The sequence below is a fragment of the Drosophila albomicans genome, chromosome 3, assembly GCF_009650485.2.
Source record: "Drosophila albomicans strain 15112-1751.03 chromosome 3, ASM965048v2, whole genome shotgun sequence".
Classification (NCBI taxonomy): domain Eukaryota; kingdom Metazoa; phylum Arthropoda; class Insecta; order Diptera; family Drosophilidae; genus Drosophila; species Drosophila albomicans.
The window spans coordinates 51,707,792-51,735,059 of NC_047629.2; the positions used below are offsets into that span (position 1 = coordinate 51,707,792).

General features: G+C 41.0%; 3 protein-coding genes across 3 annotated transcripts in view; 2 read left to right on the forward strand and 1 right to left on the reverse strand.

Moving 5' to 3' along the window:
* Window positions 1–141: 141 nt before the first annotated feature.
* Window positions 142–2,420, reverse strand: LOC117570381 (probable ATP-dependent RNA helicase Dbp73D). The gene is made up of 3 exons (XM_034251976.2): window positions 2,323–2,420; window positions 1,442–2,262; window positions 142–1,382 (listed from the first exon to the last, which is right to left on the reverse strand). The coding sequence occupies exons 1-3, from the start codon at window positions 2,343–2,345 to the stop codon at window positions 178–180; spliced, it is 2,049 nt and encodes a 682-aa protein (XP_034107867.1). The 5' UTR covers window positions 2,346–2,420; the 3' UTR covers window positions 142–177.
* Window positions 2,421–4,140: 1,720 nt separating this feature from the next.
* On the forward strand, window positions 4,141–8,740 carry LOC117570036 (myrosinase 1). Its single transcript, XM_034251461.2, has 4 exons — window positions 4,141–4,421; window positions 5,209–5,410; window positions 6,779–7,672; window positions 8,090–8,740. Exons 1-4 carry the CDS (start codon window positions 4,366–4,368, stop codon window positions 8,579–8,581), a joined length of 1,644 nt encoding a protein of 547 aa, XP_034107352.1. The 5' UTR covers window positions 4,141–4,365; the 3' UTR covers window positions 8,582–8,740.
* Window positions 8,741–17,255: 8,515 nt separating this feature from the next.
* Window positions 17,256–27,268, forward strand: part of LOC117571131 (neurotactin) — a 36,228-nt gene continuing 26,215 nt past the window's right edge. The window contains exon 1 of the mRNA XM_034253133.2: window positions 17,256–17,509. The gene's annotated coding sequence lies outside the window, so the exon portion shown is untranslated. The remainder of the gene's footprint in view (window positions 17,510–27,268) is intronic.

Genomic DNA, 27,268 nt, shown 5'->3' on the forward strand with positions numbered 1-27,268 from the left:
GAATTTTTTCTTAAAAAGCAGAGCATCCCAAAGTCGACTTGCTGTCTGCTTGTTTCTTATTGCAATTTCGGTGATCTACCCGAGTGCGGGAATTCACCGGCTTTGAGTGATAAGAAAAACCACATCTTGTATATGTACATAAAATATAATCAATAAAAATATATTTCATAGCTATATTCAACATTTCAACTGGTGATCCAATCTCATCAGTTGCGTATTTTGCGCTTTTGGACCTTTTTGGCCTTCGGGCTTAGGCTGCTTTGGCTCCTCTTTCGGCTTCTCGTCTGCTAGATCATCAATCGCCTTTAATTGCAGCTTCTCCATGAGTGTCAAACCATCAGCACCACCTGCCTGCTTATGCAGATTGGCTTTGCGGGACTTGCGAATCTTCTCCACGCGCTGATCCTTCTTTTGGTTCTCCTGGCGTCGACGCAAGCCTTCCAGCGCTGTCTTGTAGATGCCGGCATGTTGCAGTTCAAGATCTGGTGAAGTGGTAATTTCGTCACCCAACGATTTGCCCACCTCGTTGAGCATTTTCTTGAATTGCTGCTGATCCTGGTCGGTGAGCAGCGTGACCGCTGTTCCCTTTTGTCCAGCACGAGCTGTGCGACCCACGCGGTGGATGTAGGTCTTGATGTGACGCGGCGCATCGTAGGACACCACAATATCCACGTTGGGCACATCAATACCACGCGCCAAGGCATCTGAACAGATCAAACCATTGATCCCACCACGCATAAATTGTGAAAGTCTAACCTTGCGGTTGTGCGCAGACATCTTGGACGACAACTCGGCGACATGAATCGAAGTGTCTTTGAAAAGACTGCTCAGCACAAAGCCCAGACGATCCGCGGTGTCTGCACTGTTGGTGAAACACAAGAATCTCTTCCAGCCATACTGTTGAACCAGTGCATACAGCGTAAGTGGTTTATAGCGCATCTCTGTGAGACAATGCAGCTCCGTTAACTCCGCTGGCGTTGTGTATTTGCCAATAAACTGATTGGCGCTCTGTTGCACATCTTGTTCGGTCTGCTCGCCATTCTCCAGCTTGGGCTGTAGTTTGGGCAACGTCAAGACTGTGGTAAAGAGCTTGGGTTGGAACAGACGCAAATTCTGCAGCTTCTCGGGATCCTGCGAGAGTGTGGCCGAAAAGAGCAGCTTATGCGGTTGCTTGCCATAGCTATCGAGTAACTCCTGGTAGCACAGTGGAGCCTGCACACCCGCCAGCAGTTGATCCGCTGTGCTGCGCACATGTGAGTCCAAGTGATACAACCAGTTTTGAAAGACTGCGTCCATAATGCGATCTGCCTCATCGATGACCAGAAACTGCAGTGATTTCAAGCAGAATCCCTTCGTAGCATGCAGATGATCGACCAAACGACCTGAGAAGCATATTCCAAGATTAATCAGAAGTTTAAAAGAGCGTGTGTATATTGCTTACCTGGTGTGGTCACGACAATATCCACTTTGGAGTAGTAGGAATCTTTGTACTGCTCCACCATCTTTTTCTGCTCATCCTCCAGACGATGCTGCTTGGAAAGCAAACACACTTGCAGTTCCGTGTGGCTGCACAGCACACTGAACACTTTAAACACCTGCAGTGCCAACTCAGCCACAGGCAGCACAACCAAAGCACGCACTTTGCACTCTACACGATTCGCCAGCATCTGGACAATGGGAATGGCAAAGGCCAAGGTCTTTCCGCTACCCGTGGGTGCCGAGACGCAAATGTCGCGTGGCCGGAATGGTTCTGGTTTGGATTGCGCCTCCAGCACCCATGGAATGACCGCGCGTTGCACAGGAAACAGTCGCTTGATTTTCATTTGCTTTAGCGCTCTCAATGTGGACTTCTCTAAATATGACAGCTGTTTGATAGACGCTTCATCATCACCAGCTGCTTCAGCATCGCCATCTGGTATCAGGTTGCCGCCTTCAATGATGGTGGGATGTGCCAGCCAAGCGGGAAGAACCATTTCGACTTTTTGCTTCTTGGCTGTGGAGCCAATGACTTGGAAATCATTGGAATCCACTTCTTCCGTGGGTGCTGTTTCCTCTGTAGGTTCTGTTTCGACTTCATCTTGTGTAGCGTCTTCCTTTGCTTCTGGTTCTTTAATATCTTCAACAGTTTCCTGTGGTGCCTCTGGCTCGCTGCTTTTGTGTTTTCTTTTGCGCTTTTCAGCTTTCTGGAGCAACTTTTGCAGAATGGCATCTTCGTTTGCAGTCTCGCCACTGCCTTTGGATTTTTTGTGATCCTCCGTGTAACTGTAAACGTAATAATTAAAATGTAATATAAAGACAATCACTTTTAATTGAATTTATTACCGATTCACTGTAAATAATTCCATTTTGTATCACAAGTTTGTAAAACGCCGCGCACGTGTTGCAAAATGTTTACGTTTTTCAGATACCTGGCATCGATACCAAAACACAGCGTCAGCATCGATTAATATCACGATGCCTTTGTTCGATAACGATAAGTTTGCTGTGTGCTATCAGTTTAACCGCGCACATTTGAATTGAAAACCAATTTCAAATTAACAAAATACGTAAATTACTGAGATTATTATTTATAGAAAAAGTACAAAGCCATTAATTAGCATGTCTATTTGTAGTTAATTAACCAATAGAAATAAACCAGCAATAAAACAATTTTCAACGGAAATACAGCTAACATTAGTTAATATGCTAAATTCCTGGGGGATTTTATACAGCTTGATGATCACGTTGACGTCTTTCACTGCGTTGATGCGTGCATAAATCGTAATAAATTCTGTTTTTATTTTTGTTGCTACCTCTTTTTGCCAATATTATGATTCATTTGGAGCTGGTACGTTTCCACGTGAGCAAAAAAAAAACCACAAAAGTCAGCGACGTCAATAATTTAAGTAGTTTAAAAATTGTCGGTCAACATACAGAAACCGGTTAAATGCAAAACGCCACTGCCTGTCTCTCTCAGTGAAGTTGCCTAGCTTAATTAGCAAATTCAAAAGAAACAATATAATTAACATTTTATGCAAATCGGAGAAATTCAAATACATATGAGTTCGATATTCTAGTCGAATACGCACTTCCTCTGGTTCAGATATTAATTTTATCGAATAATTTTGGCTTTGTCTTGGCTGCGCCCATAATGGGCGTGTCAAAAGAAATGCCGACCATTAACTTCACATTGATCCAGTTACCTTAAGAGTAAAGAATTAATTAAAACCAAAAATAAATTGCGGATGTAAAAAGCCACAAGAGAAGTGCGATATTTTGTGGTCACAAAGACAAGAACACACAAAACTTTAAAAGGCATTTTTATTTCGAGTGGTTCTGCGCTCGGGAAATGCCCAGAAGAACGGGTTATGAGCTAGGAAATTCAGATGAATGTGTAAATATGAGCAGCAGTCTGTTCAATTTAATCGAATTGATATTTTTGTTCTTTTGCACTTGTAACTGATAAAAACAAATTCTCGGCTTTTTCGTTATCTTTTTTTTTTTGTGGTGAGGAAATTGCTTGATTGAATTGCATTTGGAGCATGTTTCTCTCGCTCTCACGTGTATCTCAGGTCTTATCACTTGTTTAAACAGAGTTTGTTTTCGTTTTGCCTAAACATGGGAGAAAACCGCGATAGTTGTGAAAAAGTTTATTTGAATATTATTAGGTTTTGTTTATTAAGTGGAATTGATTGTATATTCAAATAGTGTGTTCTATGGGGCATGAAATCCCAGCATTGCATTTAAATAAATTAATAAATTTCTAATTGTATTTATTATGAGCTACACTTAAATGGTTTCCCTACACGCGACGATCAGACGAAAAACCAGATGATGACAAGTTCAAAGATTTCCAATTATTGCAAACGTAACTCTCGATCGGTGTCCAATGCGTGAATCAAGTCATAACGGGGATTTCTCGCATCTCCACTAACTACGAGCCCAACCGGCAAAATGGCATAAAAAAAACAACGAAAAACAAAAATAATAATAAATAAAAAAAAACAACAATAGCAACTGAGTTCAGCGCACACCTGTCGCTCGGGCTGAGCACAGAAACTCGTTCACTCGTCGAGTTTTTGGCTCGTTCTCATTGAGATCGACAAGCGATCGACGCGTCGACGACGGAACGCTTTAAAACGATAGGATATAAAAGCGGGAGCGTTCAGTTGCAAGCGTTTCGCGGCGAGCTACAAAACGCTCGCAAAACTTCAACACTTCACGTCAACTCATTCCATTTACGCGATAAAGTTCCCAACGAACTCAAGTCAACGGAAATCGTTGAAGTTACTCGTTGGCAAAGTTATTCGCACCCAAAAAGGATTAAGTGCCGTGCAAAAAAGGATATTCAAGTGAAATAGAAACAAATAATTATATTTTAATAAAATGTGGCAAGTGTTAATAAAAATATCGCTGCTGTCGCTGTGCTGTGCTGCTGCAACGTAAGTGCAACAAAGTAGAAAACATATTCAAATAAATCGACAGACAGTTGAGAGACAGGCTAATTGCCTTGAGATGACAAAGTTTGACTGCAGGCGTCGAATTGTTTATTGACATTTCGGTCTGACCTCCTGAACCTGTGTCCTCTTTCGCAGCTGTTGACCCTGACAGTGCCTGGCCAAAAACACGATACTTATCTTTAGATCACTAACGAAATAAATAATCTTAATAACACGTACATCTGCTCATCAGTAACATCATCGTTAAGTGTAATTGTAAAATATTAAATTTAAGCAAAAGTTGTCCGCATGTTATTTATATTGATTTGTTTACAAATTCAACATCTGGTTTTTTTCTGACTAGTAGAAGTGACAAATAAACTTGTGACAAGCATAACGACAGTCAATTTAATTTTTAATATGTATTTATAAAATATATTCATATTTTGCCTGTCAAAACATTTTAAGTTGATTAACTTAAATTTAGTAATTATACTTCACATTTTATTCATGATTTTTTTAGTGGCTAAACTTTTGGTTTAATAATAATTCCGTTTTTAATTGATTCTGTTTAATTTGACATTTTTGTACGTTTTTAAGCAGGTTTTTTTGTTTATCTATCTTACAAATAAGTAATATAGTCAAGCACATGTCAATAATTAACACCACATTATAGTCAACATTGGACAAAATTCGTGGCCAAACTATTGCCAAATGTTGAACTTGATAGACAATAATATAACATAATAATCATCTAACATTAATTATCCTTGAATTTGTTTTTTTATAGCGTCCCTGGCAAACCGTCGAGCAGCGTTCGTCATTTTCCCAATGATTTTCTGTGGGGCGTCGGTTCGTCCTCGTATCAAATCGAAGGCGGTTGGAATGCGGATGACAAAGGGGAATCCATTTGGGATTATTTGACACATCAGAATCCCGAAAAGATTGTCGATCAATCCAATGGCGATATCTCAGCCGATAGTTATCATCAGGTATGTAAACTCACTGATTTATTCGCCATATAAAAGTGTAATTATTCACGTAATTGCAAAAATGTTAAACACGTAATATAACTAGGCCTATTATTGCATTGACGTGATGCAGTTACAGTAGCAAACGCCCACTTGGCACTTTCCTAGTTAAAACAAACCTATTAATTTGACCCATTAATCATGGCTTTAATTTATTTGAAAATTCTTACTGAAAGTTCGTTTTGTTTAGTTACCTGCTGAGAACAGGTGTCTATTTCAGATTTATGCGTTTTCTCACAAAAACAACAGTCGCAGATTTCGTATCGAAATACTCATATGCAAATATATGGAAATCGATTTGTAACCAATTTTCGGATTTTTCAACTTTGTCGTCGAATACACAAACTAGTAGCAATAAAACATATACATTGCATTTTGACAACTTTATGCTAATCGCCTGGGCAATTATTCTGTCTTCTATATTTCATACTTCAATTGGACTCAATAAACTCAGTGAATAAATTGATTCAATTAGCTACAAAGTTGCTAACAAGTGACGTTTAAGTTTTATCTAAAAGATGTTAATTTTGCTCAGACTTGAAGAAAGCAATTTAGAGGGAGATAAGATAAAAGATAAAATTCCAAAAACATCATTACTTTAAATCTTATCACGTTCCCTTGAACAGCAGTTGAAAATGCATTTTGATCAGTCTGTAGTTCTGTACTTCTCGATGTTGTAATATCCCACGCATATCTCTCAGTCTATTTTTTAGCCTTCAAATTATGACATTAGTGTTTATTAACTTGCATTTGTTCTTAGCACTTCTTATCGATGTTCCATTAATCTTTCGCCGCAATGTCATCGACAATAACATAACACGGCTAACTAATATTTAATTGTTGATTAATTGATTTAGCATAACAATTGAGAAGTCAAGTGTGATCGCAATGGCGTGACATAATACGCCAACAGGTGTAGCGCAGTTTTTTTTTAAACAAATGAGATCCAATATCGTATCGAGTTAAAAGGTGGACGCCCCCTCCCCCTTCTAACATGTCAGAATTAAGAGTTAGTGCCAAGTCGTAGGCCAACAGTCGGTCGATTGGCGTGTCGAATTGTTGTCTCAATGCAACAAGGCACACTCATACACAATTAGCCATATCCAAAGCCAGTAACTGACACTGAATGCCACTAAATGCGAGTAGTACCTACCTACTTTGTGGCATTGTGGCATGTGTCGCACACACTTGTAACTACTGACAACGGACAACTGGTTTTATTTTTTGGAAATACTTCGCATTCCACTCACCACTACCTAACTAACATTTAACTAATTGATTTCAATAACTGATCTCGATTCCGATTCTCGATTCCCATTCAAATTGCAGTGGCGTCGCGATGTCCAAATGGTGAGGGAACTGCATGTGACCTCGTATCGTTTCTCTTTGTCCTGGCCTAGGATTATGCCCGGTGGCTACATGAATCAAGTGAGCACCGCTGGCATCAAGTACTATAGCAATCTGATCGATGAGTTGTTGCGCTACAACATCACACCCATGGTGACCATCTATCATTGGGAGTTGCCGCAACGTCTGCAGGAACTTGGTGGCTGGACAAATCCCGAGATCATACCCGTCTTCCAGGACTATGCTCGCTTGGTGCTCGAGATGTACGGAGATCGTGTCAAGATCTGGACCACCATCAATGAGCCGTGGCATGTGTGTGAGCATGGCTATGGTGTCGACTACATGGCACCTTCCTACAACTTCCCGGGAATTCCTGCCTACCTCTGTGGTCACAATCTGCTCAAGGCGCATGCTGAGGTCGTTCACATGTATCGCAATGAGTTCCAGCAGCGTCAGGGTGGTCGCATGGGCATTACCCTGGACACCTCGTGGCCAGAGCCCAGAGATCCTGATTCGGCCGAGGATCGTGAGGCTTCCGAGCGTGCCATGCAATTCTATGTGGGCTGGTTTGGACATCCCATCTTCTCGAAGCACGGCAACTATCCCAAGGTAATGATCGAACGCATTAGAAACCTCAGCAAGCAACAGGGATTCGGTGCACGCTCTAGGTTGCCCGAATTCACCATGGAGGAGATACATCGCATCAAGGGCACCTCAGACTTCTTTGGCATCAACTCGTACACCAGCAATCTGGTCAATTCGAATGGTCACAACAACACCGGCAAGTTCCCCATACCATCGTTCAATCACGACATGGGCGTTGTTGAGAGTCAAGCTGGTGTGGACTGGCCCGGCTCCGGATCTGTTTGGCTTAAGGTAAGCTCTAGCATAAGTTGCAGCAGCTTCTATTTATAGCATTATAAGTGGTCAAAAGAAGATTGTTGTCTAGCTTTGCTGTGGGGGTGGAGCTCTAGAGGAGCATGCGGTCACGAGTGGACTCGCTAATTAGATGAGATGAGCTAATGCTCGAGTGGCTGAGGGCGATTACCCAACCACAATTGGATTTATGTCGAGCCCAGCAGAATAAGTGAATAATGACAAGGTGTTTCTGCTCAGGGGGAGAGCAAACTACTTAGCCAAGATTAAATTGGGGGTTGACTCGCCTCCAGGGAGGCAAGGGTAATTGCTTTTCCACCACCAGGGTAGCAACCAGCAGACAGGTGAACGGAGTTCAATGAACCCCACAAAAAAAAGATGCTCAAGTTTCGACTCTCTTTTACTTTTGTAAAATAGGTCTATCCCAAGGGCATGTACAATCTGCTGATGTGGATACATCGCGAATACAATGGACCCGAGATCATTGTCACGGAGAACGGCGTCAGTGATCGTGGTGGACTGGAGGATTATGCTCGTGTGGATTACTACAATTTGTACTTGTCAGCGGTGCTGGATGCCATGGAGGACGGCGCCAATGTCAGTGGCTACATTGCCTGGAGTCTCATGGACAGCTACGAGTGGAAGGCGGGCTACACCGAGAAGTTTGGTCTCTACCACGTTGACTTTAACTCACCGAATCGCACACGCACTCCCAAGATCTCTGCGAGAGTCTTTTCTAATATCTGCAAGACTAACTCCATCGACTGGAGCTATCGTCCCACCCTGAACGATGAGCAGCTTGTCGTCGCCGCTCGCCTTCCTGCGGAGAGCATGGAACCCAATTCAGCCTCAACTCTTAACTGGAGTCTGTCGCTTTTTTTGGCCATCTTGCTGGCGTGGCATTGCTAGAAAAACAGGGCTCGACTCTTTCTAAATGTTGTTGCAAAGTATTCTTAATTCTAGCGTTCTAAGCTTCTCTCTAACGAAATGTTATTGTGTACATACTTCGTATATATATTTAAGAAACAAAAAAAGAACTCAAATGAATAAAATTGTTGTGATATTTGCGAATAATTTGCTGGAATATTTTTTTGATTCCAACTGGTTTGCCAGAGAACGGGAATGGGAGAAACAACAAGTATTAATTGGTAGGTAAAACCTACAGAAGAGAGAGAATTTCTCAATGTACGATTGAGAACTTAATGGATAAGTTGGATAAAATGGAGAAGGAAAAATAGAAGAATTAAGGTACTCGTTAAATGATGACAGTAGACAAACGATGAACAAGATACAATGAAGAAAGATGATCTCACTCTTCGTAAATTTCCGCCACACATAAATCATTTTACAAGTCGAAGAACACAATAGTTGACTTATCTACAAAATTACATATTTACAAATTATGGAATATGTAAAGAAAATAGAATTTGCTAAAGCAAATCAGCTTCAAAGTAAACAAACAGTTATTCTCGATAAGTTATCATTGAGTCAGAGAAAATTCAGCAGCTAATCAATTGGGATAATGTGCGAAAACTTCTTCAAGAGATAAAAAGTTTAGTTTATTTTGAGTAGGTGTATTAAAGATAACGAGAATTCTCGTTAAGAGTCAAATTCAGATACTGTCAATAAATTTCACCAGAAATTGTGGCAATTCTTCATTATTTCAGGTAGAAAACTTGTAAAACTTCTTAAATCTTTATGGGATGCATCAAAGTTCCCTAATTAGTGTACCATTAAGTTGCAATGTTTCCGCTCAGGTAATCATAATGAAGCCAGGGTATTAAAAGGCGAAAGAACTCTGCGAATGAAGGACAGAGACAATAATCAAGAATAGAATAAGAGACTCGTACTCAGAGTTTGTGTTGTGGCTAATCGATTGTTAACAGGTTAAGAGCTGTGTGAAGTCAGGGCCACGACATGAACCGATTATGTTTTACATATCAAAGTCAGAGAGATTTAAACTGTCGTCGTCGTTAAGCAAATGAGTGTCCAAAGTGTCGCCAAGCATTTCCGCAAAGTCACATCAAAAGCCACAAGCCAAATTGGCAAACAAAAGAGATTGTTCATTGAGCATTTGGCATAATTAACATTATTATCCATAGCACAATGCGCCCCGATGATGTTAGCGTCTATAATATGTATAATGTATGGGGCTTATGTAAGCCCAGCACAGATAGAACAGACCCTAGAGGGGCGAATCGTTGTAGTCGCATAATATTTATTGAAACTATTTAATTGTAGGGGTGGTAAACTTATAGCATGAACCTGAATAATAAAACACATCTTAGCTGACGATTAAATCATTGTATTCAACTTTGACGGCGAGTTCAACTGTTATGCATATGAAGGTATATTGTCTGCTTGGCTGATCCCTAGATCGAGTTTGAGTTCCAGTTCTTTCCAAATGGAACATTCCCATCTGTCTATACAAAATCTGTCACATCCGCTTGCAGCACACAATCACAAACGTACACATTTATCTATTTGCTGTTTGTTTGTTCCTAGTTGACTTTCAAAGCGTTTGAAGTGACCAGAAATAAAATCAAAGTTCGAGACGGAACCAGAACCAGTTGCCTTTCATTTGGGCAGCGCCTACAGCCATTTAATACCCTGTAGTCATAAAATGCATTCTAAAGGGTAGAACGACGGTTAAGATATTGTTTTTGTTAGGTATACTCGAAATAGAATTGCCATTGTGGCTGATTCCTTGAACTGTTTGAAGGCATCTATGAAGTCCTGCTTTCCTTTCCTTAAAAGTTTTTCTACTGAATAAAAAAACATTTCTTATCATTAGTGCCACTTTTGTAGGGTAGAATGTCGTCGAGCACACTTCTGTAGATCAACAGTACTTGTTTTTTTAAGTTCATTATTTGCATTTACGTAGATTTATTGTTTCGGTCTGAACTCACACGAAAACTTGGCATAAATTATATAGAGCTGAAAGCTGAGTTGCTGCGCCAGGTTGTAGGAAACACTGTGTAGCAAGCCAGCCGATGGCAATGCAATTCAGTTGGCAACATTTCTATTTCCACGTCGAATTCTTATCGGACTACACGGGGATAGATGTGTTGTCAAAGGTCTCCCCAGTCTCGACCTCCGGGGCGCCTGTGCACCTGTGCAATGCCACGACTCACGAGCGAGAGTCAGATCTATGTATAATACATACTCTACCAATATAATATATATACTTTGTTTGTCAAAGTCTGGAGCATTATGCAGAGCGTGTGCCAGGTGAAGTGTTTGCCAGGTGACAGAAACTGCATGGGCGTTGTGCAGCAGGGCTAAGCATCGTGACGAAAGCGGGGGATCAAGAGACGGGGCAAGAGACTAAAAAACTGATTGTCGTCACTAATTGTGATAAATGATGAGAGCAAACGGGAGCAGTTGTAAATCTTGTTTTTGCTGTCACCGCTGCTGCTACAACGATAAAATACAAGTCTAGAAAATGCTATAAAAAAGATATGTTAAATTCTGGATGCGATAACAATGATACATTTTCAGAGCTCAAAGAATCTCATTAAACTTATCTGAGCATCAGACAAGTGAAATCAGACGAAAGAAAAAGGAATATCACAAAAGATTTGTGAGGTCGTACAAAGATTGTGTCTCCCCTACTGTGCCGGCGTCTCTGCTGTTGCAATTTCAGTCACGTCAAGTTCCCAACGCTCCCCCGTAGAAGTTATGCAACCGAAGTGCCGCACTAAACTTTATTAAAACAAATGCATAAACAAGGCAAACACTCGGCGAGCCAGCAAACAAAATGCGGCGACGAGTTGCAAGTTGGAAAAGTTTATTGCTGATGAAATTCTTACAAATGCATTACATCAGCTGCCACCGCACGGAGGGTTTTCCCGGCAAAAACTTTTCCGGAGCACTGCGTGCATGTGTTGGTACCAGGATATTTAGCTCTAGTTTTCAACTAAATGTGCTTTGTCGGTTTTGTTATTCAAAACTTTTGCCCGGTACTTAGTTATGTTGAACATGATAGTATTAAATGTGATGGCCTAGACGAGGCGCTCCTAAGAATATGCTACATAAATTTGCAATTTCTGTATTCTATGTGCGCTTTGAAAGTATGCTACGAAAGTTGTTTGCTTGTGTTCGCTGTTTGATCTCAGCCCAAAAGTATGCCACATAAACTGTTACTTAAATTAAATTTCGAAGAGCACCCCAAAAGTATGCAGCATAAAACCTCAATAAATATTTAAATCGTAAATTTATCGTTTTTGGCTGTATAATAAACTCAAATTTACGGAAAATTTAGCAAGCTATTTTATAAACTTTACTCCTAACTTTTGATGCTGTTCTCTTTTGGCAACTTGCCAGCTGCAGTTTTAGTCTGCATTCATAAATCTTCCCCAAAAATTCTAAGTAACGAGCTGCTATTCTAAAGTCACGCGCTTTGCGCTTGTGGCATATTAAACGCCTGCTGAGTCATTTATCAAACATTTATAGACCTCATTGCACTTATTGAAAATTAATACGGATTAAATGCCACAATAGTGTGCAGCAAAAATCAGCACACATGCGACGACATCCCCCTCATCTATTGAACACCCCCTAAGCGACCCACATCAATGTTCGCATTAATCCTGCGAACAAGGCATTTGAGACGCAAGTCAAACATCTGGCTGGCTCACTGGTTGGAACGTGCTGAGAGTGGCTAAAACTATTGCCACTAAAAAGGATTAAATAACAATAAATGATGACGACTAACACAAGGGGAGAAGGGAGAGAAAATCTATTAAAAACTGCAGACGACGCAGTCGCAGCTTGCAGATCATTCGTATCATTTCATAAATACAGAAAAATTGTTGTTCAATAGAATCAAATAATATAATAATACAAGCACTGATTGCACTGTGGCTAATTTGATTAACATTCACACCCAAAATGCAATCACAGCCGACACAAAGTAATGCACTTGGATGCGGGCAAGCAGAAAATCTATTTATGTACAACATGTTTACAGATGTAGATACAAAAATTCATAGATGACCAGTCTATATATTGGCTTTTGATTAACCCTTTTCATCAATGGGCAATCAAACAGTTAATTGCAGCATTTTCAACACCCGAAATCCAATAAAGCACTTCCAGCTGTGCACAGATTGAAACATTCTCAATTTCCATATTTCCACTGCACCATTTCAATGTTAAGCAGCTTCTCCAGCTCTCTGCCCTCATATGACCGATAATTGCGTCGACTGTCGACAGTCGACAATCGAGCGGAGTCTCCCCCACATAAGAATACAAGTAGAATACCCGCAGTGTGTCCTCCGCCATCGATACATTTTGGCGATAAGTACAGCGCATAAAGTATCTTTCGGTCCACATTTACATTGTACACTGAGCTGTGCTGTGCTTTTGTGGACTCGTTAAAAGATATCCAAGTTAATGGAGCTATTCCCCCCGTCAGCGAAAGTGTCGCTTTAGTAATTGGCGTGGACAACAAAGCTTGCGAGGGGATTTGCTGTGCTGCTAGCTATAGATATTATGCTCATAAAAGATATCAAATGCATACGAGTATACATAAATTGCTTTTGTCGTAAATCTTAGACGCAGCATGGGAAAATGCTGTTGAAAACTGGATATCCGATAACTGAATCAGAGATCCTGAAATCGTACGAAAAGGGAAAAGGAAACACACAATCGTCAGCTGTATTTTGGGAATAAAGCAGAGACCATAAATTATCGCCAAGGGATAGCGATCGTTATAAGAAAATAACTGGTGCCAAGGGTAGATCGTAATAGGGCCAAGAACGTGCCAAGAAGAGATCAGAAGCCAGGCAGCTGGCAAAACAAGACAACAAGACAAGGTGAATGTACTCCAGAGACGTGTTCAAATGACGAACCAATTACCAGACGTGGGCCAAGCATGATTGCGCAACAAATTGCACAAACGAGCTGCTGCTGTTGTCACCCCTTTTTGGGCAACACATTTGGCCATGCTGGCGATTGACAGTGACAAACGCCGAACGCTGAGAGCCAACTTGCTACACGCTTCTTGCAACTAAATAGCTACTGTAACTGTACCTGAAAATGCGTAGAAAAACGAAAAACAAAAACAACCACCAACATTAGGAAGCTGGCACGCAGCGATTCGAATTCGAATTCCTATTCCACAATTGCGTCTGCGATTTCCTTTGTAGACTTGAAAAACTGTGGCGCTTGCGCAGCTGTTTAGCTCAGATCAGGACAAGAGGAGGAGCTGCTGCTGTGTGCCAAGGATTGCGTCGCGCGCCGCTTTGTCTGTAAAATTTCACGCTACGCTTTGGCAGCCAGCCCATCATCATCATCATTGCGAGAGAGAGTTCCTCTTTATATGTAACTGCTTATTGATCGATCGTCTCGATATCGCCGTTTTTATTGTTGTTTGTCATTGCAAAATGCGCCACCATCGCCCGAAGCCCATCGCATTGTTCGCCCCTGTGAATGCGCCCAGGGGCATTACTACATTAGGGGTTGTAGTTGTTGTTGTTGCTGCTTCACGTTGTTGCAACATGCAGAGTGCAGTTGCAGTTTTTCCAACACACATTCGAGGGTAGCTTTTTCCCATTCAACCCTTAGCACATTCACATTGCTCTGGGAATGCGTCAAATGCTTTTGGGATTGGGTTTCGTGCTCGCACAAATCGGGGTTTATTTTTGTGTGTGCTGCATGCTCTGCACATCTTCTCACAAATTTCCATTATTTGTATATTTTGATGGCAAGAAATTCAAGTTCATTGATTTCTAGCATGTTTCACTTTTGTTTTTGTAGCTTAACTGGAGTTTGTCATTCAGATTTATTGGCTCAGGCGGCATTAAGAGTGAGAGTAATGCCGAAAGCCGGGGAGAAAGGACGAAATGGCACGAAGTTTGTAGAACAACATTTGATATACCAATAATATATTCAAATTATTTCTATACATAGGACAATTTCTAGAAATGATGTTGTTAAGCAGTTTTACTTTTCGAGGTGAACTCTTGATGAAAGGAAGGAGCAATAATTTGGTTCTTTCTCAAAGAGTCGTTAAATTCTAATGAACAAACTTATATTTAAGAAATCAAAAACTACACAAAACTGAAGTGTTTCAAGTGTTGATATAAGCTTTAAAGACCTTTCTTAATAATTCAAAATTCGGTTCCTTAAGATAAGACACTTGCTAAGCTTATAATAAGCTTGTTTCATTTCTAACAGTTGGGAAAAGCAATTCAATGATGAGCACTTTATGGAAGAAAGGGTAGCAATAATTTGGTTCTTTCTCAGAGTCGTTAAATTCTATTATATTATATTTAAGAAATCAAAAACTACACAAAACTGAAATTTTTAAAAAGTTGATATAAGAAGACCTCTCTTAATAATTGAAAATTCGATTCTTCACGATAACCCACTTGCTAAGCTAATATTAAGTTTGTTTCTTTTCTATCAGTTTAGAAAAACAATTGAATTTAAAACATAGATAAACTTACCCCGTCTGTTATATAATATCCTTCCATTTCGAATAGTTTTCCCTTTGGTCAAACAAATGCTGAGCAAATTAGAACAATCCATTTAGATTAACGATCGCTCGTTTGTCCGACTACCATTTTGAGGGTCATTATCTATTGCTGACGATCTCACGCATGTGCCACTGCCACAACGATTGGGCCACCAACTGCAACTGCAACAGCAAACTGCAGCATGCAACGGTTAATTGTTTTCCATTTGTTGTTGGGCATTTATGGCATGCCACCGCCCACAGAGTGCGCTACAGACTGAGGCTGGTGTTAATTTATAACGTTGTAGTTGCCGCCCCATATCCATACATATGTACATAGGTAGGAGTGCTCCATGGCCCCATGGCATATATATCAAGATGATGTATCGCTGGATGGCGAGCACTTGCCAGCTGCCGTCGCTGTGAAACCCAAGCCGAGCTTTGTCTGGCCCAGGCACAGGCTTGGACATAGACATGGGGCACAGCCCAAAGTCAGCCGTCATTGTAGTCACATTATTAGACGCGCTTCGCTGGCCAAATTAATTGTCGCCTATGTCCGCAGTCCACACTCGCCAGAGCTTGGCTCATTGCACAAACGGGAGACGGGAAATAGGAGGCGGCTGCAGTTAGTCTCTCTCTATCTCTCTCTGTTGTGCTGTCCGCATAATGATCATTTGTTGGCCATTAACTGGAGCGGCTCATGATTGCATTTTTCGGGCGTGCTTTATGCTTTCCCTTGACATTCAAATGTTCGTTGTGAGAGTAATGTGCTCTAATCGCAGACAGTTGGACAGCTGGACAATAGAGAGCTGACATGGTTCAGGGCTAACGCTTTTTCGTTGTTCTCCATTTTCTGTATAGTTTCCACAATTTTATAGCCGGAAATTCTAATTGCCACTCTTTGGGTTAAAGTAAAGTTCTGAAAAGTTTTATGATTCTTAGTATGAGACACAAAATAATGTTGTTTTTGGCTTACCTGCCACAAAATGCAGACATCAAATGCAGCCGTGCAATTGGGAGCAGCAGCAGGAGAAGGTGCAGAGGAGCAGGCGCGCACTCTCTTTTTGTTGCTTGCTGGCTGACCGTCCATTCATGTTCCAGGCAAAGCAAACATTTTCATTCCAGTGACGAGGCAAAGGATCGACAACCTGCAGAGCTGGGAATGCTTCACATTTTGGGGTGGCATATCGATTTTTAGTGTCCATGCCAGGTTGCCAGGACGGCGGCATCGGCAACATCGACTTCCCCTGGCCGCCCTTGAGCCATTGGGGTAGTCTCAAGTTCGTCTGCCAATTATTTGCCGCTTATTAGTGACGTCGAAGTTGTGTGTTTGGTGGTGTTTGTGAGCACGTGACTTCTTGCGTCTCGGCGGTCGCTTTGTTTGCATTTGCATAAGAGCGGGTGGAGGGGTAGAGTAGACGATGCTCTGACTTTGACATGCAACACAAACTCAAGTGTCGCCCTAATGCTTGGCCATTACGCTAAAGTGTGGACGCAACTGCATTTTGTCTCTTACTCTGTGTCTGTGTGTGTGTGTGTGTAATTGTAGACGCAACTGATGAGTGTGTTTGGCTGCCACCCTCAAATGTAAATCAGTGCTAACCCCGACGACTGACCAGGCACAGGCAGGCGGTTAAGCTGTTTTGTGTGCCACGAGCGGAATGGGCGCATTGGACTGCGAAACCGGTTCGTAATCCTTTCACCATGCAAATTGTAAACGAGAAATGCAAACTGCGACGTTTCCCTCTTTTCGCATGGTCAGCGTAATTCTAGCATAAAGGGGTTGCAAACGCGGCCATGGACACTGTTGTTCTTATTGTTGTTGTTGTTTTTATTGTTGCACCAGAACTTTTCACAATTTCTATTGAATATTTAGTGGAAAAATAAAGCACGCGAATTGGCAACTTAATTATTTTGCATTTTTACTTCAAAGTAGTAGAGCAACACTGGCACGATCAAGAGGAAGAGCGAATTGCGTTTTGCATGTCAATCACTCACTCACACATGAACTCAACTCTGCGTGTGCTCACTCGTTCTATCTCGCTCTAACTTCAGCCTGTCGTTTTGTGTTGCGCGCCTGTTTTGTCGTTTCGTTTTATTCGTTTTGCGGTTGGCATCGGTGCAAGTTTAGTTTTTTGCGCGTCGCGCGGCAAGTGCATTTACTTTGATTGTAACGCGTCGGTTTGTTAATATAAATTATTAAAAGCATAAAGGATAACAGCTGCTAATAAAAGCAACCCAGTGAATTAGCTAATTAAACCAGCAACGCGCTAAATAGATTGCAGTATCGTTGTGTACTTAAGTGTGTGTGTGTGTGTGTGTTGGAAGTTATTAAAGGGATACAGAAGGAGCAGCTGCAGTGTTGGAAAAGACAGGTTAGTAAAGCACTAGCAATACTCACATGCTTATTGGCATCGATACTTTGTGCAATTCAATTGCAATTGGCTGTTGTGAAATTGTTGTGATATTTCGATCGAATCAATTGCATCATGTGCAATTACATAAATACAATGAATGCATGGCGCAGGCTGCTGCTGCATCAATGGAAACGACAAACAAAAGCCCAACCAGCTGCTTTATAGCCATACTTGACGCCTCCCCCGCCTGTGCAGCTTCTGTGCAAAAAGAGAGAAATGACAGGGAATGAAACAGTGGAATGAGACAAGGTATTTGGCTTGTGTGGAGTGTTGGGGGCGGGGGGATAACAAACAATTGGGCGCACCCTAGTCGAGGGCTTCTGTCTTACTTCACGCTTCCATGGACAGCAGAAGCAAGGCCAGAAATCAATGCATTATCCTCCCAGGCAGACAACAAAAAAGACAAAAGGGCAAAGAAAAAAGGCTACAATGCTCGGTTAACATGTGTAGAGCTCGTTGAGGGTCTGCCAATTTCTGGGGAGCACATTCTGCAGATCCCACGGGGATGCAATGACAATGACAATGACAACGATGACGATGACAACGGACAATAACAACTCAATGCGATGGCTAGCCAAAAAAAAAAAAAAAAAAAAGAAGCAAGAACTTGGCAATGAAAAACGTTTGGGAAAATCAAATTTACAAGTTGTGCCATCGCCCATTATTGAATGTTTCAATGTTATTGCACTCTAATGGCTTGCATATTTCCCTGGTTCCCAGTTTTGTTTTTGGTGCTTTTCTATTTTGAATAAGGCGCAACTCCCCAAAGTGCCGTTAGTTAGCTTGGTGGGCGGTCGAACGGCGTGTTTGTTAGATCATTTGGTAACCCCTGGCAACCCTGCACAGACAGGCAGCGCTATGGGGCAACACTCAACAACTATGTATGTCTGTATGTTGCTTTGTAATTTAATGAAGTTAGTACAGCAGCATTCTCGTAGCTGGGCAGTAAATTTCATTACCTGGCAACTTTCCCGGTAAGCAAGAAATGAACTCTTCCGAGAATCAAATTTCATGCGCGCTTTGCTAACCCCCACTGTATTCGCTGTCGGAGTTGGAGTTGAACCTGGAACTGGAGTTGTAGTTGTAGTGGGGGAAATGCTGACGAGCGAAAACTTCAAGCGAGTTGCGAGAGAGAAAAGTGGACAGACAGAAAGACAGCGAGGCCAACTCATTGTTGTATAATATTTTATTGTTGTTTCGCCGTGTTGTTGCTTCTAGTTTTATTTCAACTCTTTTTTTTTTTATTTGTTGTTTTTTGTTTTTTATAGTATGCTGACTGCCTGCTGTCTCTATCATTGCAATTCATTGCAGTTGTTTGTCGGATGCACTCAAGCGGCGCAGCTGTGACTGTTGTTGTTGTTGTTGTTGCTCCTCTCACACTCTCCAGGTTGGGTTCTTTCCACTATCTGTTGCCTCATATCTCCCAAGTTAATTGTTAACTGCCGTCGCGAGTTTGTGCTGAAGAATACAAACTTAATGAAGTTTTATGCGTTTCTAATGTGCAGCCAATTTGTTTTCGATGATATTTCAATTGTGATACTTACTCCCATTTTATCAGTTCGTATTGAAAAGTGCACAATAAGTACTCAACTTAAATTAATGGGGATAACTTAGTATTTTCCGAGAACGCAGACACAACTTGAACCTTGTATGATCTTCATATCATGATCTCAACTGCTTGTTGCATGCCACAATAAACTCTCTCTTTCTCTCTCTCTCTTCGTAAACTGCACGCAATGCCTAATCAAATTATGCATCCAATTGGGCTGGGATGTCAAGTGCATCATGGCACTCAATTTACCGCCCAGTCACATTGTCGGAAACTATTTTTACACACTCACAAATCGAGTAGCTTCCCATAATCGTGTCGCTTCCTCCTTGTTTCTTCTTCAGTTACCGCCCCAAAGCATAAATTGACCAGAAGCGGAGCTCGCGTGTCAGTTTGTCAACTCTCTTTGCTCACAGCTCGACTTAACATTATTTAATTACAAGAGCAACAAATACTGCGACAACAACAACAACTGCGACAAGAACTCTACGTGTCATAAAAAATTATTTTACGCGCGTTTCGCTGGTAGAAGGAAAAAGCGAAAAAAGGGGGGCAGATGTACTACGTAGCTTTAACTCCAACTGGTTTTATATTTTTTTTGTTGTGGCTCTCGTTGCTGAGCTCCAATTTGCAACATTATAATTTCGCTTTGAATTACATACATACAAACACACACACACATGTAAACTCATTCGGGCAGCAGAAACAAGCGCAGTTCATTGAACCCTGCACAGGCAAATGCATCTACAGCAACAACAATGGCTAGAGTAGCAACAACAACTATAACAACTACAACAATAGGCCAAAGCACAATCATTAGGAGCTTACATAAAGCGAGCGATTATTTTTGCACTTATTAAATTTTAGCACAGTGCAGCAACAACAACAAAAAGAGTGTGTACATCATAATCATCATCATCATCAACAGCTGAACGAGATGAAACTGAAGATCGGGATCGAAATGAACGGCAGCTGCTTTCCTGCAGCACCAACAATACCAACAACAACAACCGACACTCGATCACACTTCAGATCAAGAGCTAGAGATGCGCAGCATCTAGGCTAGCTTATCGATAAATGTAGTCACTTATCGCTGCTGCTATTTTAGCTAGCTTTATTGTTATCAAGTTCGGCAGATTTTAAAAGAGGGTAGCGATTTATAACATTTCTGATTTATATACAATCAGTAAAGTAAAGAATCAATTCCTCTCAATTCAAAAGATGTATCATAAGTAAAATATATATTGAGATGTACTTAATCAGTAAAGTAAAGATTCAATTCCTTCCACTTTAAAGAGATTTATTATAAGTAGGAATACTGCATTCCTACGCAAAATTAGAAAGATTTGGAATCATTTTCATTATGTCAATTGTCTTTATCATTAATTATGAATACTGACTGAAAAACGAACTTTTAAAGTATTGTAGATTGACAACATTAAAACTATGCGAGACAACAAGAATTAGACACGATAACTGTGATTAACAAGCAAGAAGTAATGTAAAGATTTTGGAATCATTTTCATTCTGTCAATTGTATTTATCATACTTATGAATACTGACTCAAAAACTTGCTTGCAGATTGACAACTTTAAAACTATGCGAGGTAACAATTGGATACGATCACTAAGCTTAACAAACAAGAAATTATATTAAATTTAAACGAACCATGAAAGTTTGTTTATGATACTTAAAAGTTAGATCAAAATCCTTTCACCAACTTACAAGCTCAGTATTCATTTCACCTTTATTATCACTTTAAACTATGCGAGATAACAAGAATTATACACGATCACTAAGATTAATAAGCAAGGAATGATCAAAATCCTTTCAGACAACTTACATGATCAGTATTCATATATACATGATCAGTATTCGTATGAACAATTTAAATCAACAATGAAAGTTTGTTTATAACACTTAAAAGTTATATCAAACAACTTACATGATAGGCAAGCATTTCATTCTTATTGTAACTGTTATCGATCATAGCCAGATCGCAGAGCGATCTCAAGACAAAGCTCATCTCTAACGACTGCCTGCTGCTGCTCTGTTTATGTGGCCATTCCGTCCGCTTGTCCAAGTGCCCGGCAGCTATTTTACACGCCATTGAGTTACAAATGGGCGCACTCTTCTACTGGCAGTGGATGTGGATCTGCTGCTGTTGTTGCTGTTGCTGCTGCTGTTGAGTGGTCATTGCTGCCTTTTGCTACTTGGCGGCATGTGTTGAAATGCACCATTCTCTCTGTGGCCCCTTCCTGTTCATAGTCCACACTCTGCTGCCCACATTCTCCCCGCCCGCTTCTCTCCCCCTGGGCATGCCTCTATCAATTTGGATCGCACAAAATCTGCAGCTTTCTTGGGGAATTATTTGCGCTCGGTTGAGCGTTGTGTTTCTTCTATTGATTGTGGATTAAGGCAACCACAACGAGGCACAACGAGAGGCGCAGCGCACAGTTCCTGTGTGTTGCCTGTCTGTTAGGTACCATGTTGTCTATTGTGGCCCGTTTCCTGCTGACGCTTTGTTCGCTTTGCTCTGCTCCTCGTGAGTTGTGTGTGTGCTTGGTTGTTTGTGTGTGCTTGTGTGTGTGTCTGGCCTGGTGTCGTCGTCGTCGCCCCGTCGCGCTGGCCTCGTTTTGCCTCGTTTCCTTTCACAGGGAGCTGTGGCAACATCATCATTACCTGTGGCAGGGCCCAGCAACAAAAACAAACGCGCAAAAAAACGAAAGAAACTAAACCATTTTTCAGCTGTGGAGCAGCAGCTTCCAGCTTTGGCGCGGAGTTCATTCAACTGGCGCCGGCTGTTCAGATTCAGATTCAGATTTTTGTTGCTTTTGCTTCCTAGTTGAAAGTTTGTTGACAACAACAACAACAGCAGCAGCAACGAGTCAAAGTAAGGGCGCTCCAGTTGATGGGATGCAGTTGCCAGTTGTTGTTGCTGTTGTTGCTGCTGCTGGAGTTCATCTTGTTGTTGTTAGTGTTGTGGTTGCCATGGATAATCCTGCATTAAAAAGTTGCCTGGCGGGTTTTTCTTTTAGGCCTCCCGCCTTTGCTTGGCTTTGGCTTTGGCTGTGGCTGCTTTGCCCTCCCCTGGGGTGAAAATCGTGAGTTTGCTTTTGCTAAAAACTTTGAAAATGTGCCACGTTGCACTTGTTGTTCAGCTGAGGGAATTGGAGGAGATTGCTGAAGTGCATCACATTTACCGTTGCTGCACAGCAGATAATTTACTTCAGAGCAAGAGACGACCCAAGAAAGCAAACTGTGAAAATGACCCAGAAGTGGCATAAACAAGCGATGTGCTCTGCACTCTACTCCGCTAAAGAGAGAGAGAGAGAGAGAGAGAGACCAGAACATGGGCTAGGCAACAGCCGCATCTCTAGTCAAGATGCTGTACTTGGTGCTTATGGTTTATGTAATGGCCGGGCCAAGAAACGTGCAACGGCAACAACAATGTTAAAGCGTGGAAAATGCATCCAGACAGCATTGTTATTGCTCCCGACATTCTGCGCTTGTGGAAAATGCAATTAAATTGCTGCTGCTCGCTGCTCGCTGCTGAACGTGGTATAAATATTATCAGCACCTCGACTGACCAGTCAATCAATTAGGTTTATCGCAGCAAATGCTATTATTGAAATACCAAAGTTCCAAATACCAGATGCCAAACATGACCTGACCATGGCCAACAAAACTCAACTCAACTCAACTCAATTGCGCTGCTTCGTCTCATCTCGTCGTCTGCTCTCTCAGGCAATTAAAAGTCTCCTCATTCGTTTTGTGATACGAGCACCAAGCATTCACGTGCAGGCATCCCAACTCTTTCAATCCTGTCAAGAGCAGTTGCACTTCGTCCTCAGATCAAACGAACCTGACTTCTTATGACAACATCTTCTGGGATTTGTTTAGTTGTCAGTTCTTTAGCTTTCTGCGTCAAGCGTCCTAGGGACACTTTCCCAAACCTGTACTTTAATAATCACCCAACATACATTAATGTGGACAAATTTCCTATACTAGAGCATTATCCAACTCAGACTGCACGCTTTTTATACACGCTATTCATGGGGTAGAGGGGTATTATCATTTTGTGCCTACAGGAAATAAATATAACAGACAATAAGCATTTAGTATAATTAAGTATTTTTGTCGGTATATTTATTTGGTATTTGGTATATTTCAATATTTTATTCGGTATATTTATTTGGCATTACTGCCAAAAACAGGCATTTTCGATCGCAATTATAGCATTTGGTATATTTGAGTATATTTTTTTGGATATATTTATTTGGTATTACAGGCAAAATGAAGTGCTTCCGTCTCTAAAAGTACCATTTGATATAGTTGAGTATTTTTTTTTGTATTACAAGCAAAAGTTGGCATCTCCGACCATAAATATTGCATTTGGTATACTTGAATATATTTTCGATATATTCATTTGGTAAAACAGGCAACATGAATTATGTCAGACCCTAAATTTGGTATATTTGAGTATTTCTTTGGTATATTTATAAGCAAAAAAGACATTTCCGACGCAAAATATATCATTTGGTATATTTGAGTATATTTATTTGGTATACAAGCAAAAGAGTGTAGTTCCGACCCTAAATATAACATTTGGTATATTTTACTATTTCTTTGGTATATTTTTTTTATGTACTTTAGTGATAACACCGTTTTCGCATTGCTTCCCTTTTGTGGGGTATCTCACAGTCGAGCACACTGCACTGTAGCATTCTTACTTGTTATAATTCATATGCCACAAGTGCTCCGTGCTACATGGAAGTAACTCTGCTTCTTGCTCATAGCTGCGCATGAACGCACCATAAAACAAATGGGAAACTGTGACAGTTGAGTACACTCAACTTTAAAATACCCTCTAAACTTGTAACTTCAATTTTAATTGATATTTTGATATTAAAAATGTCGACAATCAAGGTTAGCAATATTCAAGAGTGTTTGCATGTTATTACTTTAATTGAATTCAAGTGTATTGAAGTACTCTAAAATACCCTGTAAAGCGTAAACACATTTATGAACTTAAAGTGTGCTTACAATTTAATTATCACCAAGTGTAAATTTAATAATAGTACTTCAACTTCCTCTTATCGTTTAGCAGCACATAAACGCCACATTATATTGTTATTCACACCTTAGATATTCCCTATATGTGGCTCATTATAATCGAAATGCAAAAGTGTTTTATCGATGGAAATAAACAATTTTCAGACCATAATTGCGGGGTATTAAAAACAAGCAAACAGAGACAACGAAAATCTGCGTACGCAATAAATTTATTTACAACTCATGCACGCTGCTGATTCCATGCTGCGTCTCCTGTCCATATATCATCATGGCAAATGGGGTGATGGCTTTCCATGCGGCTCTCTGTGGCTCTCTAATTTGCATATTCATGAAACTTGACACCCCCTCATTGTCGGGGGCAGAGAGAAAAATTTGAATATAAATTTGAATTTCTTTTTTTCGTTTTGTATATTATATATTTAGCCATGCGGCTGTTTGGGCTTCCAGGCAGCAACCACAAAGCCAGAGTCAGAGCGAATGCTACTCGTGAAGTCGTTGCCAGAAAAGGCCTAGAGCTTCTTGTTCATTTGGCAATTGGAATGGAGGAGAGACAGAGAGCACGTGCTGTGTGCTGTGCTCATAATGACGTCATTAGAGCGGAGGCTACCAAACTGAATCGCAATATTCGTACTCGTAATCCTCGCAGTTGCCCCGTTGCACGATCATTAATCTAGCGCAGAGTGAAGTTGCCACTGCGACTGCGATCCGATCTTTGACATTTTTATACATTGCACATTTTCCATGTGCAATTTTCTTTAGCAATTTATCCTAATGGAAAGTCCAAACGAAGAGGCGCGATCAGATTTCGCCCCTGAACATGACCGTCGGTTATTGGTGGGTGAATTATGAGCCAAACCAACTGGCAGCCCAAAAGCATTAGCTGCCTAGCTGGCTGCCTGGCTGGCTGGCGACTGGGGCCAATGCCAAGATGCAAAGATTAGTCGCTAGAAAAATTGTTAATGGTTGTTTGGTACCGGGCAAATAAATTTGTTCCACTTGTACACAGAGAGCGAGAGAGAGAACGGAACAAAAAAGTCGTGAAAACTGCTGGCTGGGTAATTGCTGATAATGCAAGGATCGAGGCAAATTGACTTCCAGCTGACCCACAATGTGAACTTGAAGATTGCTGCAGCCTGAATCTAGGCTAAATGCCCGAGCGAGATTGCCTTTTTTTGCCAGAGATGAGAAAAGCGGAGAGCAAACGGAGAGCGATGTCAATTAAGACATGAAAAGCGATTTAAAAATCATTAAAAATGAGCCAAGTATAGACCAAAAGCTTCCACTTCAGTCTGCCAGCTCCAGCAGCGTGTGACAAAATGCCATCATTACGAGTATGACGACGAAGAGGAGGAGTTCTAAGGGGAGGGAGAAGCAAGAGGCGTCGCTTGACATGCCACTTGACATTTTCGGGTGCTAATGATGCCGTTGAGCGGCCCTCAAGTGCTCCAGAGAGTGCTCTTCCCTCTGCCTCTCTCTCATTCCCAACTGGACATTAAAATTCATTTGAAAATTTGTCATAATTGGCCATTTCATTGTTTAAAAACCTTTTTACTTTATTCTTCGTTTTGTTTTGTTTTATGTTATTTTTGTGTTGTTGCTTTCGCACTCGAAATTCCTCACGCAAGTATTTTCCAGGGAATTAAATGCTCTGCCCAAAATGCTGCTGACATATCATAATAACCTGCCCAGAACCGTTCCCATTCCCATTGCCAGAGATTTTGTGGCGTTTTCTTTCTGGCTTTCTGGCCGGGCAATTAATGGGGGAGACTTTCATTTCGTTACGTTTCTTTTGGAGTCCCTTCCCCCCATTTTTCTGTACTAAAATCACATCCTCCCTACAGTTGCAGCTCAGTTTTGTTTTCATTTTAATTTCATGGAATTCCTTTGAGGGGGATCAACACAAAAACACAAAAAAAAAGCAACTTAAATGTTATTTTTAGTCAGCGCAAAATTCGACGCGTTTTTTTTTTTATTTCTTGGTCTCAATTTTGATAGCATCAGCAAAACAATCTGTTGTTGAGTATGGATGGATCCCTTGTTCTGAATGAGGATTTCTAATAAGCTTTGTTTATGGCTAAATTGCGAAATTTGATTTGAAGGGATTTCTAATAAGCTTCGTTTATGATTTTACGATGCAAAACAATTGTGGGATATTCAGACTGAGTTGCTAGGCTCGAAGCATTGTTTATGTGGATGAGTTGGAAAAGAAATTGATACAAATCGATGGGCAATAGAGTGAAGTTGAGCATTTGCATTAATTAAGATAAAAGTATAAATGAGTTTGATTTAGAAAAGACGTGAATGGAAGTGGGAACTTTTTGACTTGATTTGATTTCAACAGCTACTTCAACTTGGATTCGTGAGACTTATTTAAATAAGATATTTAAAACGAATGAGCAGCTTGTAAGTTAGCTAATCGATTTTATCTCGACTTGTTAATTTGTTTCATCTGTTACAAATAAGAGGCATTAGTATGCAACTTTGTTAAATTTGTTATATCGAAGATTAGATTATTTTCTGATGTCATCTATAAATACAACTGCAGCTACTGACACCCCAAGTTGATGAAAGCTATTCACTCAAGTATCGAATGTCTGGCAGTTGTTAATCTGTAGCATGTGATATCCATTAAGTGTTTCCGTTTGAGGATGACTCTGAATAGAGAGGCACGCCCTGGGCATTTGTCTCACGTGACCGTTTCGTCCAGTTCGTGACGTGACCATCGATAAATCGCGTGCTTCTTCTGCATTGAGATGATTTTGCTCTCTGTTGGTCTCTCTTTAAACGGTAGCTGCAATGTAAAACGACGAGACTGCGCCGATATCTTGACTATTGCTGTGATTGATTGATTGCTTGTAGCGTCACTCGAGACCCGGTTACTGACTGTGCAACTACCTCGTGTCTCTCCTCCTATAACTTCCCTTTCTCCTCCTCCTCTTCCTCTTCTTGCTGCTTGTGGCAGATCAATCGCAGAAACTGCGTAATTTCAATAATTCACAAAAGGGAAACGTCAAATGGAGACGGGAGATCCCAAAGAGTTATGGTCCTCGACATTCAAACTGCAGCGACCCCGAAATGCCTGCAGCTGCTGC